The 13,160-nt window shown below is 45.0% G+C and overlaps 1 protein-coding gene across 2 annotated transcripts in view; it reads right to left on the bottom strand.

Annotated features, from left to right (window-relative positions):
* LDLRAD3 (low density lipoprotein receptor class A domain containing 3) overlaps positions 1–13,160 on the bottom strand; it is a 268,228-nt gene that overhangs the window by 106,593 nt on the left and 148,475 nt on the right. For both annotated transcript variants that reach the window (XM_078149024.1, XM_020963945.2), the window contains exon 4: positions 4,277–4,411. In XM_078149024.1, coding sequence (XP_078005150.1) covers positions 4,277–4,411 — 135 coding nt within the window. The remainder of the gene's footprint in view (positions 1–4,276; positions 4,412–13,160) is intronic.

Here is a 13,160-nt window from a genome sequence, read left to right as displayed (position 1 = left end):
GTACTATGTTTCAAGCACTGTGCCAAGTCCTAGAGATACAAAGAAAGGCAAAACCATAATTCCTTGACCTCAAGAAGCTCACAGATAAATGGCAGGGGGTGGGGATGGACCAAACATGCAAACAATTACCTACATATTAGATATATTTGGTCTAAATGAAAGGTAATTTACAGAGAGAAGGCATTAGTGGTGGGGGGAGGTGTGGGGACTGGGAATGGGATTTAAACTGCATCTTGAAGGAAGCCAGGGAAAGCAGGAGGCAGAGGTGAGGCACGGGGCACAGCCAGGGCAAAGGCCCGGAGAGGGGAGATGGGAGATGGGAGGGCCTGTAAGTGAAGAACAACAAAACGGACCTATGATTTTCAATGGTAGGGAAGTCCCAGGTGAGGAAATCCCTTCCATCAGTGCAAGGCAGCACCTTTTTCACAACTTAAAGAGTTGCCTGGGACAAGGAGGGGTTGTGATTTGCTTAGGTTTACACTGCTACTATGCATCAGAGGCAGGACGGCTCTCTTCACAACACAGAGCTGTCTCCCTAGAGGAACAGGACAAGAACGAATTCCTGCCCTCAGGGAACTTCCATTTTCATGCAAGAAGTAACATGGTGACTGTTGCCATTGGGTTTCGCCCCCAAATCTCCCGTCCCTCATTTCCCACTCTCTTCTGAGAATAGAAGGAGCCCATCCCTCATTTGGATCTCGTGCCAAGGCAGTGCAGTGCTTTAGAGATAACCTTGTACTTGGGCCAGAAGACCTCAGCTCTAGTCTGGGCTCTATCACTTGCTAGTCATGTGACTGTGGAAAAGTCTCTTTCACTCAGCCTCAGTTTCCTCTACTTGCTCTCTTCAGATATGAAAGAAGGTGCATGTGAAGAAAACAACCCATAAACTATAAGTCACCATAGGGATGTGAGTTAGACTGGAAGCTCCTTGAGGGCAGGGGCTGTCTTTTATCTCTTTTTACATCTCCAGTGCTCAGTACAGGGCCAGGCGCACAGTAGGAGCTTAATAACTTTTTTAAACTGATTTTTTTACTGTTTATTGATTAACTGAGTGAGGTTTTCTTTTTCCTTGTCACAACGCTGGTCTCCTGGGGCTGTGGATTCCTTAAGCGTTGGCCCAGAGGCTCTTCCTTGGGGTTTGCACACACAGATGAAGAGGAGTGGACCTCCTGAGAATACTTTTCATCTTGTCAGACTGATCTGGCTTGATATGTTCCTCGTCAGGAATAAGCAGCCCAGGCAGCAGCAAAACAAACCCCAGAAGAGATCATAGAACCCCTCCCCCAAGAAAAATCAATGCTCACTCCCCCCCCAAAAAAAAACCCCAACATGGAGAGTCATAATCTCCGTGTTGGAGCTTATCCAAGCATTGTAGGGAACAATGTCATTGCACAACCACGCCTGACGTAAGAGCAGAGTCACGTGACCCGCCACCTGTTTATCCCTATGCTAAGGCCTCAGTTTCCTCATCTGTAAAATGAATGAGTTGGACGAGTGCCTCTGAGGTCCCTTTCAGCTCTAGATTCGTGATCCCAAGGCTGGAAGAGGCCGAATCCAACTATCTCATTTTACTGATGAGGAAGAGGCAAAGCGACCTTGCCCAAGGTCACAGTCAGAATTTGAACCTGGGGTCCCTGACTCTAAAATCTGGCATTCTTTGCAAATTTGTGCTGTGTTGGGAGGTTTGCAAAGTGCTCTGCATGCATTACCCTGACATCTCAAAACAGCCTCGTGAGGGAGGTACTGTAGATATTACTATCCCCATTTTATAGGAGAGGAAACTGAGATATAGAGAGGTCAACAGGTTGGTCCAGTCACACAAAAGAATCAGCATGAGATGAGAACCCTGCTTTCAAGGCTCTAAACTCTTACGTATGGATCAGCAAACAAGGCCAAATACGCAGCTAGGTAGAGTTAGGTGACCTAGTGGATAAAGAGCTGGGGGTGGAGTCAGGAAGACCTGAGCTCAAATCCAGCCTCAGATCCTCAAAGCCCTGTGATTCTGGGCAAATCACTTCACTTCTCTTTGACTCAATTTCCTCATCTGTAAAATGGGGATAATAGCAGCTTCCTCCCGGGGTTGTTGCGAGGCCCAAATAAAATGACACACGTAAAGGGCTGTGCAAACCCTAAAGACCCTACGATGTTATCACTGGTTCTTATTGGTAGAAGGGATCTCATACTCAGCCAACATCCCATCCCCCATTTCTCATCCTGCCCTTTTGTGCTCCCTCCAATGAACTTTTGTTCCTGGATGTGAGTGTGTGAGAGTGTGTGTGTGTGTGTGTGTGTGTGTGTGTGTGTGTGTGTAAGTCTGTGTGAGTGTGTGTACTCGGGTGAGTGTGTGTGTGTGTGTGTGTGTGTGTGTGTGTGTAAGTCTGTGTGAGTGTGTGTGTACTCGGGTGAGTGTATGTGTGTGTGTAAGTCTACGGGAGTGTGTATGTGTGTGTGCTCGGGTGTGAGTGTGAGTGTGTGTGTGTCTGTATGTGTTGCATTGCTGCTGGGGGGGAACAGGCAAGGGATGGTCTATTATGCTACAGAAATGCTTGTTTTGTCCCATACATTAAAAAAAAAGTGAAGAAAAATTTAACAAGAAAAGAAAGAATAACTGAGGCCCATAGGTAAGAAGAGAGGAACCCCTCTGGCCTCTGCTCTGGTTGAGAGGTGGAGTTGGGCCAAGAACCCAGACCCCCTTCCCTTCCAGTTCAGGGATCACTTCTTGATCCACTGTTTTTTTCCCCCCCCGAAAAGCCCCTTTCACTCGCCATCTCCTCCCTCCTCTGCTACCTCAGAAGTAACAAGTCCTGAGAGTGCCCTTGAGGGGCTGAGCTTCTGGAGTCTGATGCCTCCGCCCAGGGTTTCCAGGGAAGCATCAGCTGAGCCCACAAGGAGAACCCACACCTTCCCATGGCTGTAAACCGCCCCCATTCAGCCCCACACCCATCATGTGTGAGAGCCACACTGGCCAGCAGCCCTCAGCCCCCCACGGGCCCCTCCTCAGCACCTAGGCAACTGAACAGCCACAGACGCGCCATTTCTGAGGATCTGCTTTTGGAACTGTCTGCTCGACAGGTTATGTTTCCAACCAACAGAGCCACAATTAAAATAATATTCCACTACTGGGCGTCTTGATCCTCTTATACATTCCATGTGGCCGGGAAAGATACAATAATCATTGGCTTTCAGGATTCCCCCGGCCCCTGTTCTTAAATGGCTGTCATTAATCTTAGAGACCAAAGAAGAAAACAACTCAGAATCAAGCATGACAGAAGGCGACGGGAGAGAGGTATAAAGTAGATGCTTCAAAGGCTGAGATATGGATTTTACCCTGATGGAATTAGCAAAAGGACTTCAGAGCACCATATTAATTGTCTTGGGTCCAGTTTTCTCGACCCCATCAAAATAATGTTAAATAAAACTTTCCTTTCCCCAGTCCACAGCGAAGAAAAATGTATTTTCAAGGCCTGGGAAGTACTGCAGAGGGAAATAAAACATTTCTAATTTGTAATCATTAAGCAAAGACAACCAGGCACTGAGCTCAAAGACAAAGGCAAGTATTTTTTATACAAAAATCCTTCAACTCCAATGGTGGGGATGCTAGTTTTCCTCTTTGCTGATGTGTGTCTAGGAGGAGCTGCTTTGGGAGCTATGTTCTGAAGGTGAAGGGACATGAGTTTACCACAACCCCTGTCTTGAAACTCACATTCTATTGGATATTTAAGAATGTGACTACATAGTGAGCTCTCTAAATCTAGGTGTGAGCAAGCATTCCAGGGTTCCTCTTTGGAGGTGGAACATGGGATCAATGTTGGACTTCATGCCTTCATCCAAGGACCAGTCCGATCTAAAGCTTGGAGATGTTGATCACCAGGAGGTTGGCCACAAGGTGATGGCTTTGTTTCTGATCATTACAACTCATGAAACACACAGAAGAGCCACAATCTGGATGGAGGAGAGAATGCTCACCCTGATGAAACCACACAGCTTCTGAAGTTGACGAATGTTTACAGGTTGTAACTACCTAAGCTTATTTCATACCCTTGCCCCCAACGTGGCCAAAGGCCAGCATTTTCTTTAGCCCATTTTCTTACATATTTATAATGAAAATTTGTCTGCTTGGGTGATCTTTCCAAAACTTCCTGAGAACAGAAAACCCCTGCTTTTCCTAAGACTGACAGGAAGTCATGGAGATGGCCCAAGCAGAAAAGACGCAGTGTCCGCCCTCACCCGAGATCAGGCTTCATCACGCCCGCACCCACCCGGGCACAGACTCTACCTTGAGAGTTCTCACAGTTCTCCTCATCGCTGTTGTCCTGACAATTATCCTCTCCATCGCACACGAAGCTCTTGTCGATGCAGAGGCCATTTTTGCAATGGAAGCGGGCTGTGGAGCACAGGAGGGGGTTTGCAGCTGCGAAGAGAAAAGAAGATGAGTTAGCAGGAGGGCCTGGAGATGTGCTGACCTCCTCCTCCACCAGGAAGATGCTCCCATGTGGGGAAAGCAGAGCAGAGCAGAGCAGAGCAGAGCAGAGTGGGATCCTTCTGAGAGGGTCAGATCACTCTCCTAGGCAGGAAGAGCCTTGGGCCAAGCACAGAGCTCACTTCAAGGAGAAAATGATAGGGCTGGAGAAAGAGCACACACACCTGCATGTGTGTACACACACACACCTGAGTGTGCACAGACACAACTACAGAAAATTACATAGAACATATCTCCAAGCGTGAACACGGGAGCAGGAGCCTTCCTTTTGCATCACAGTCAGCAGTTTTCTCACCTAGTAAGTGACAGGGTTAGATTAGATAATCTTCGTGTTTCTTCTGACCTCTAACAGCATATGTTCTAAGGGCCCTTCCAGCTCCGGACATTCTATACTGTAAGGTTCCACCTCTCCTGATTTCTAATATTCCATGCTCTGAGAGCCCATTTAATTCTTTGTTCCAGAGTCCCTTCTATTTCTCACATTCTATGTTCCATGTTCTAAGGGTCCTTCCAGCTCCTGACATTCCATACTGTAAGGTCCCTTCCTGCCCTGACTTCTAATATTTCATGCTCTGACAGCCTGTTCAGTTCTTTGTTCTAGAGTCTCTTCTGGCTCTGACATACTGAGTTCCATGTTCTAAGGACCTTACTAGCGCTTGCCATTTCATTCTCTAAAGCCCCTCTATCCTGATTTCTAACATTTTGTGTTCCAAGTTCCAAAAGACCTTCTAGTTCTTTGTTCTAGAGTCCCTTCTAGTTCTGGTATTCTATGTTTCATGTTCTAAGAGCCTTCTCACTCTGACATTCTGTGTTCTAAGATCCTTCTCAACACTAACATTCTATGTTCTAAAGTCCCTCCTGATATTAACATTCTAGGGTCTAAGGCCCTTTTTGCCTCTGATATTCTGTGCTCTTGAGTCTCTTCTAACGCTAACATTTTATGTTCTAAGCCATCTTCCAGTTGACATTCCATGTTCTAAGGTCCCTTCTGACACTAACATTCTATGTTCTAAGTCACTTTCCAGTTTCTGTGTTCTATGTCCTAAGGGTCCTTCTATCCCTAACATTATATATTTTTTAATATTCTAAGGATCTTTTCCAGTTCTGATATTCTGTGTTCTAAGGTTCCTTCCAGCTACAGACATTTTATGTTGTGTATTCTAAAGGCCTTTCCATATGTGACATTCTGTTTTCTAAGGCCCCTTCCAGTTTTGACATTCTGTGTTCTAAGGTCCCTCCTGATACTGTAAGATTCTATGCCTTGTATTCTAAGATTCCTTCTAGCTCTGACATTCTGTGTTCTAAGGTCCATTTCACCTCTTAACCTTCTATTTTCTATATTCCAGGATGCCTTGTAGATCTGACATTCTGTGTTCTGATGTCTGTTCTAAATCTATCATTCTATTTTCGAAGGTCTCTTCTACTGAGAACATTCTTTGCTCACCCCTATGAAACCAGAGCTTTTGAAGTGCAATATTTACTACGTGTTACCACCTTTATTCCCTTGCTCCCAGTAAGAGGAGGAGGCCAGTGAGTCACCACTTCTGTTCTAATGGTGCTTCTTGCGCTGACGCTGTGTTCTAAAGTCCTTTATGATATGAACATTCTATATTCAGAGGCCTCTTCTAGCTCTGACATTCTGTGCTCTACGTGCTAGCTCCCTCCAACACTGCTATTCTATGATTCTAGCCTTAGATCCTGCCTCCTGTCCATAGCACCCTCTACAGAGATGTCTATTGGGTCACATCTACACAACTGAAGAATTGGTTACTTGACTGCCACCTTCATGACTGTCACTTCACAACTGGGTATCAGTGAATCTGAGGATTCACTGACATAATATATGTTAAATGCTCTGCAAGCCTCAAAGGGCAATACACAGCAACCTAAAAGTCTTGGACTACACTCTTAAGCTTTAATAGCTTAAGACTATCAAAGCCCAGGGGCTGCTAGGTGGCACTCCAGCACTGGGCCTGGAGTCAGGAGGACACATTTTCCTCAAATCTGGCCTCAGATACTTCCTAGCTGTGTGATCCTGGTCAAGTCACTTAACTTTGTTTGCATCAGCTTCCTCATCTATAAAATGAGCTGGAGGAGAAAATGGCAAACCACTCCAGCATCTTTGCCAAGAAAACCCCAAATGGGCTCACAAAAGGAGTTGGACATGACTGAAAAGCACCTGAATAACAACAAATTAAAGCATAAGACTGCACCAAGACTTCTGGGACGCCCTGTTTAAGTCACTGGGCTAGGAGGATCGGTTTCTAGAACGCTCACATATTAACAGACCTTTTGTTATCTCCAGGGGGGGAAATCATCCAGCTACAATAAAAATAGACAAGAGCAGATGCAAAGCAAAGAAGTGAATTTGGCTCTCTGGCAACCTCACTGATCTGGAACACCGCTGAAAACAGGAAAGTAAATTTAAAAAGGCATCGGAGCAGCCAAATTAGAGACCGTGAAGTCCCCACACTAAAACTGAAGCATTTTAACCCTCTGCTCCATACCGGTAGCCTGTCTGCTCTTACTTTACACACAATTCTATCATTTGGTTATCTAATATCCAAGGAAGACTAGGACCAGCAAATGGATGAAGGCAAGAGGGGTGGATACACAGACTGTAGTAAGAAATAACAGTTGAGAGCAAAGGGAAAAACAACAACCAAACCATAAAAAGCTATTTACCACTTTAAAAAATACAGCAGTCTGGGGCTGTCCTGTATAAGGTCAAATAAGCCTACATGCCTTAATAGGTCCTGCCGGTCTCATCATATAGCATTACGTGTAGAATTATGATAACTACTCATGAACAGCAGCAATGGTAAAAACTATTTAAATAACACATTTCTATGATACTTCAAGGGTCTGCAAAATGCTTTCCTCCCAATAACCCTGTGACATATTGAGTACAAATATTATTCTACCATTTCTAGATAAGAAAACTGAGCCTCTGAGACACTTGCCCAAGGTCAAGCCTGTAAATTAAAGGGGGGAGATTTGGATCAATTTCTTCTTACTCTTAATCTCATTCTCCTTCCCCTACATCATGCCGCCTCCCTACATGAAACAAGAGGATGCCTGTGATTATGACCTTGAGAAGGTACAGAATGTAAAAATGGAGGCTATCAATAAAACCTATTTTAAAAAAATACCCAGATAAAGGCTTCCAGTATACTGTGCAGGCTTTCTAGGCTGGGCTCATGGAAGGATGTGGGCAAGGTTCATACAAGATGGAGAAGTACATGGTTGCAATCTGGCCCCAAAGAGGTACATCCGCCAATGAATTCACGAACACACAGAAGTCTCAGAGTATCAGCCAGACTTAATTGAGTGCCCTAGGAACAAAAGAGGCAGTGCCTATATTCTTGGATTCAGTTACAAAGCCTCTTCGATCTTAAAAGTTCTTTGGTATCCACTAGATCTACTAGAAGTTTCCAAACAGCACCTTTTCACAAGGGTATGATGGTGGGTGATGGTGTGGAGAAAAGAGAATGATCTTCGAGGCCAGCCCTGCTTGAGGTAGACAGAATAGTCCAAAGGAAAACCTTTGCAACTAAACACTCTGCCAGCATTAATTCTGACCACAACTAGATCACCATTATTAGGAAAACACTTATAGACCTGCAAAGCTTGAATATACACAAAATGGAGCAATTCCTTAGAAACATTCTACACTAAGTTATTTAAAGTCTGTGGAGTGTACTCTTCAAGACCTATTGTCAAAGATCATTAATTACGGGTTTTTATCCCTAGCGCCCACAATTCCCATTTATTCCTATGTAACCTGATGCTTACCACTTTCAACCACCCTCTAAATTTCTTCTCTAATTTCATTCCCCAGTGGTTTTCTTGCTCTATCCCTTGACCCCTGGGAAATAAAGTACCACATATGACATTTAAGAAAGGTGGCTAGTATCAAATAAATTCCACAGACATTTAATGTCTACCGCATGCAAGTAATGACGTAGACTCTGCTCTCAAGGAGTTTCCATTCTGGTGGGGCCCTTTCCCAGAAAGGTGTAGATACGCAAGACTGGAGTTCAAGAGAGAAATGATGGTTAGATATGTTGATTTGGGAGTTGTCAGCATAGTGGCTGAATCAATTGGAGCTGATCAGTTCACTAAGAGAGTGTTGAGGGAGAAAAGGAGAGAGCCTTGGGGGAATAAGTATAAATAGGAAGGAATATAGATGATGACCTTACAAACGGACCAGGAAGAGGGGAAAAATCTGTGCACAAGTAACAAGAGTATGAGGGAGAAAGAGATAAATGCAAAGAACGAGGCCAGGCCAAGTCCTATGATCATATGAGAAATCTGAAGCTGCAGAGATTATTTTCAACTAGAGAGAGACAGAGAAAGAGACAAAGAGGAGGAAGAAGTAAGGCAGGGCAAGGGGGGATCAGGAAAGGCTACATGCACCAGGTGGCCCCTGACTTGGGCTCCAAAGGGAGGGAAAGCTCCAACAGATAGAAGCAAGAGTTCATTCCAGGTACAAGGGGTATCACAAACAAAGGCAGGGTGGTTTGGCTGGAATGTAGAGTAGAGCACAGCATGACAGAGCTAGAACTGGGAAGGCCTTCAGAGATCATTTAGTCCAACCCCTTCATTTTATATTTGAGGAAACTAAGGCCCAGTTAGGATAAGTGCCTTGTCCAAGGTCATCAAGGTAAATGGCAGAGGTGGATCTTGAACCCGGGCTCTTTGACTCCACAGCCAGGGCTCTGTTCACCATACCATGCAGACAGGGAAAGGGATGAGACAGGGCTAGAAGGATAGGATGCATCCAGATCCTGAAGGCCCCTGAATGCCCAAAGCTGGTAGTTTATATTTTATTTGGTAGACAATGAGGAGCCACGGAAGGTTTGGAAGGAGTGGAATGGCACGCTCAAAGAGGTCCATTTGGAAGATTACGTAGGTAGCCATAGGGTGCCCCTAAATGTGGGCATCCTGCCAGGTTCTACTCTTGCTTCTCCCTTCTCCCTCAGGACTGTCCCTGGGTGATCTCATCTCCTATGGATTCAATGATCACCCTCTGCCAATGACTCCCAGCCCTACATATCTCCAGCCCTAACCTCTTCCTTGAGCTATAAGCCACATTTCTGACAGCCAAGGGGACACTGGTACTTTAATGTCCTACCAGCCCTTCAAATACAACCTGTCTAAAACAGGACATTTCCAATCTCCCTCTCAAACTTGCCTCTCCCCTTAACCCACTTCTCTATTTTTTAGCTGACACCAATATCCTTCCATTGTCTGAGTAATGCTCCCATCAGATCGGTCTCTTAACATGTGAATATGAACAAAACAGCTGGTCTGAGAACAAAAGGTCAAGTAGGGCCTGCTATGTTAGGGACAGCTACATCCCAGCGAGGATCACCTTCCTTTGTTTCCTGGAAATATTGCCATTGTCCTGACCTTTAAAAGAGAAAATTCTGCACTGACTGCCAGCTTTGAGCTCCTACCCAGCAGCTCACAGAGTCACCACGGTGCCTGCTACCAACACCTGAAGCAGCTGGTCAGAGCCAAGGTGCCCCTGCTCCAGGCCTGTCATTTCCCATATTCCCTAAATATTCCCTATTTCCCTTGCTTACTATTTAGAAAAGTCAGACTGGCGTAGTAGAGACGCTTCTAGACTTAGAAGCAGGAGAGACCTGATTCAAATTTCACTGCAGGGAGATCACAGGCAAATAACTTCAGCCTCAGTTCTCACATCTGTGAAGTGGGTATAATAACAATCCCTAGCATTTACATACTGCTTTAAGGCTTGCAAAGTGTTTTACATAAGTTAATTCTCATTTAATCTTCACAACAACTCTGTGACTGAGGTGTTATTATTATCCTCATTTTACAGATGAGAAAACTAAGGCAAACAGAGGTCAAGTGACTTGCCCAGGGTCACACAGCTAGTTCCAGTCTAAGGCCAGATTTGAACTTAGACCTCCTGACCCCAAGTCTACTACTTTAGCCATGGCACTAGGTAGATGCTTGGGAAGAAAACGTCCCCAAACTGGAAGGGGTCTCAGAACTCATCCAGGGCACCTCTTTACTGAAGAAGCCCGGATTCTGGCACCTCACTATTTGCCAATGAAGACTGAATTCCCAGCAGACAGGTAAAGAATCAGGCAAGAGGCATCTTTCTATATTCAGCTGCTTTTCTAACCAAAACCAGAAAAAAGAAGCCAGCCAGGCCTCAGACATTTGGACTTAATCTCCCATCAATACCACCCACCCCGACCAGGCAGTGGCCCTGCTTCTTCGCAAGAATCAGCATCCTCAATGCTGGGAGTGGCAGTGGGAAGGAAATGTTTCTGCCTAGAGATGAAGCCGTGGGCCAGTTGGTGACAAAGTCTGCCTGGGATTTGGAAGACGAGTGGGTGTCTCAGAAAAGGAGAAGAGATAAGGCAGAGAATGCTTGAAGGAACTGGGTAATATGCAAATACAGTAGTACTTCAAAAAGAAACATTCTCCCAGCTAAGCTTAAGATGAATTTTAAGAATCAGGGGAAAACACATGAAGACTTATTTTCTTGTAAGATGAGAGCATCCTGTATATGGAACCTCCAGAAACACACTTTATCATTCATTCTTTCATTTGTTTATTTGTTCATTCATTTGTACATTCCATTAGTTCATGTGTACATAGTCAACCAGTTAGCCAATAAGCACTTATTAAGCACTTACTATGTGTCAAGTACTGTGCTAAGTGCTAGGGATACAAAGAAATGCAAAAGACAATCCCTGCCCTCAAGAAGCCTATAATCTAACAGGGGAAAAAAAGCAAACAAATACGTGCACACAACCTATATAAATAAACAGGAAATAAGTAAGTAGAATGAAAAGGGGTTGGGAAGGCCTTGCTGTGGAAGGTGGGATTTTAGCTGAGACTTGGAAGCCAGGTGGGAGGTAGGAATGAGAAGGGAGAATGTTCCGGGCATGAGAGACAGCCAGAGAAAATGCCCAGAGGCGAGAATGGAGGGTCTGTGTCACTGGATAGAAGAGAACGTGGAGGTGAGGCAGAGTGGCTGTAAGGTAGATGAAGACTGGAAAGGAGAGGAGGGCCGAGGTTATGAAGGGCTTTGAATACCAAAGGAGAATGTCATATTTGGTCCCGGAGGTCATAGGGAGCCATGGGGTTTATTGAGGATGGGAGTGATGTGGTCCAGCCTGTGGTTTAGGAAAATCAGTAAGCACTTAATAAATGCTGGTTGCCTCATCTGACTATCTGCAGGGCTCAGTGGTAGGGGCTGAGATGACAAAGCTGAAAAATGACCATTCCCAAGGAAATTAGATTTTAATGGGAGGGAGAGGCAGTGATTGATACAGCTAAAATAGATGAGCAAAATACAAGGTGGGGAGTGATGGTAGACCAAGGTAGAGACCCAGAGTGCTGAAGGGAAATTGAGGAAGGGAAGGCCACACTTTTAATCAGGGCAGGGAAGGAAAGGCATCACTGAAGAAGTGGAGGCTAAGGGAAACCTTGAAGGAAGAGAAGGATTCTGAGAGGAGAGATGAGGAGGGAGTCAATCAATCCAAGCAGGGGAATAAAGAGGTAAAAATTCAGAGGTGGGAAGTGAAACACTGAGTTCAGGGAACAGCTAGGAGTCCCATGTGGATGGAATGTGGTGTTTGAATGGGGAGTGATATGAAATAAGCCTGAAAAGACAGACTCTAAAGGGTCTTAAAAGCCAAGGCTAAAACTTATGGATTTTATCTTAAAGGCAACAGAGACAATGAAGATTGTTGAGTGAGGGAGGGACCTGGTCAGATCCGTATGGTAGGAAGAGAAGTTTGGCATCTGTGTGGAGGATGGATTGGAGGAAGAGAGAGCAATATGCTGTCAATTATAATGATCCAGGAGATAGATAGTACAGACCTGAATCAGGGTGGTGGCTCTGTGGGGGGAGGGAGAACGCATGTGAAGTTATCATGGAGGTGGAATTGACAAGATTTGGAAGAGAAATGGAATGGGAAATGGGAAAGGAAAGAGAAGAAGCCTTGTATGTTCATCTGTTCATTCGTTTGTACGTTCCATTAGTTCATTCATTCATTCATTCATCTTTCTAGCCATCCAACATTTTTAAAGCATCTCCCTACTGACTCTCTGGACTTACCACCATGCCAGCGCAGGACACCTTCCTCCCCACATCATTGCTTTCAGCTCCCTCTTGTGTTGTCTTCCCTCATTAGAATGTAAGGTCCTTGAGGGCAAGATTGTCCTACTATCTATGTATGTGCCAGGCATTCTCCTAAGCACCTTACAAATATGATCTCATTTGATCCTCATAACAAAGCCTGGGAGGTAGGTGGTGTTATTATCCCCATTTTACAGATGAGGAAACTGAGGCAAACAGGAGGTAAGTGACCTGCCCAGGGTCACACAGTCAGGTATGACTCCAAGGTACATAAGCAAAGTACAATAAAAAGATGCCCGATAGACACTGAAACCATGGATAGGAGGAAGGACTCAGGATTGGTCTGCAGCAGGGGTGGCAATGCTCTCATGTTAGTTCCTATAAAAGAAAAGGATGAGATTCAAGCAAATCAATCATACACAGTGAGCGACTTCAGGAAAGGAAATATAGGACAACATGGGGGCAGCAGGCAGCAGATAGAACTTGGGACAGCTGCTTTGAATCCTGCCTCAAGCTCTTACTTATAACACACATAGAGTCCATCTTTGG

Source organism: Phascolarctos cinereus, unplaced genomic scaffold, assembly GCF_003287225.1.
Source record: "Phascolarctos cinereus isolate Bilbo 61053 unplaced genomic scaffold, phaCin_HiC Scaffold_9;HRSCAF=440, whole genome shotgun sequence".
Classification (NCBI taxonomy): domain Eukaryota; kingdom Metazoa; phylum Chordata; class Mammalia; order Diprotodontia; family Phascolarctidae; genus Phascolarctos; species Phascolarctos cinereus.
The sequence above is the reverse complement of the archived record's forward strand: the minus strand, read 5'-3'. Positions and strand labels throughout refer to the sequence as shown.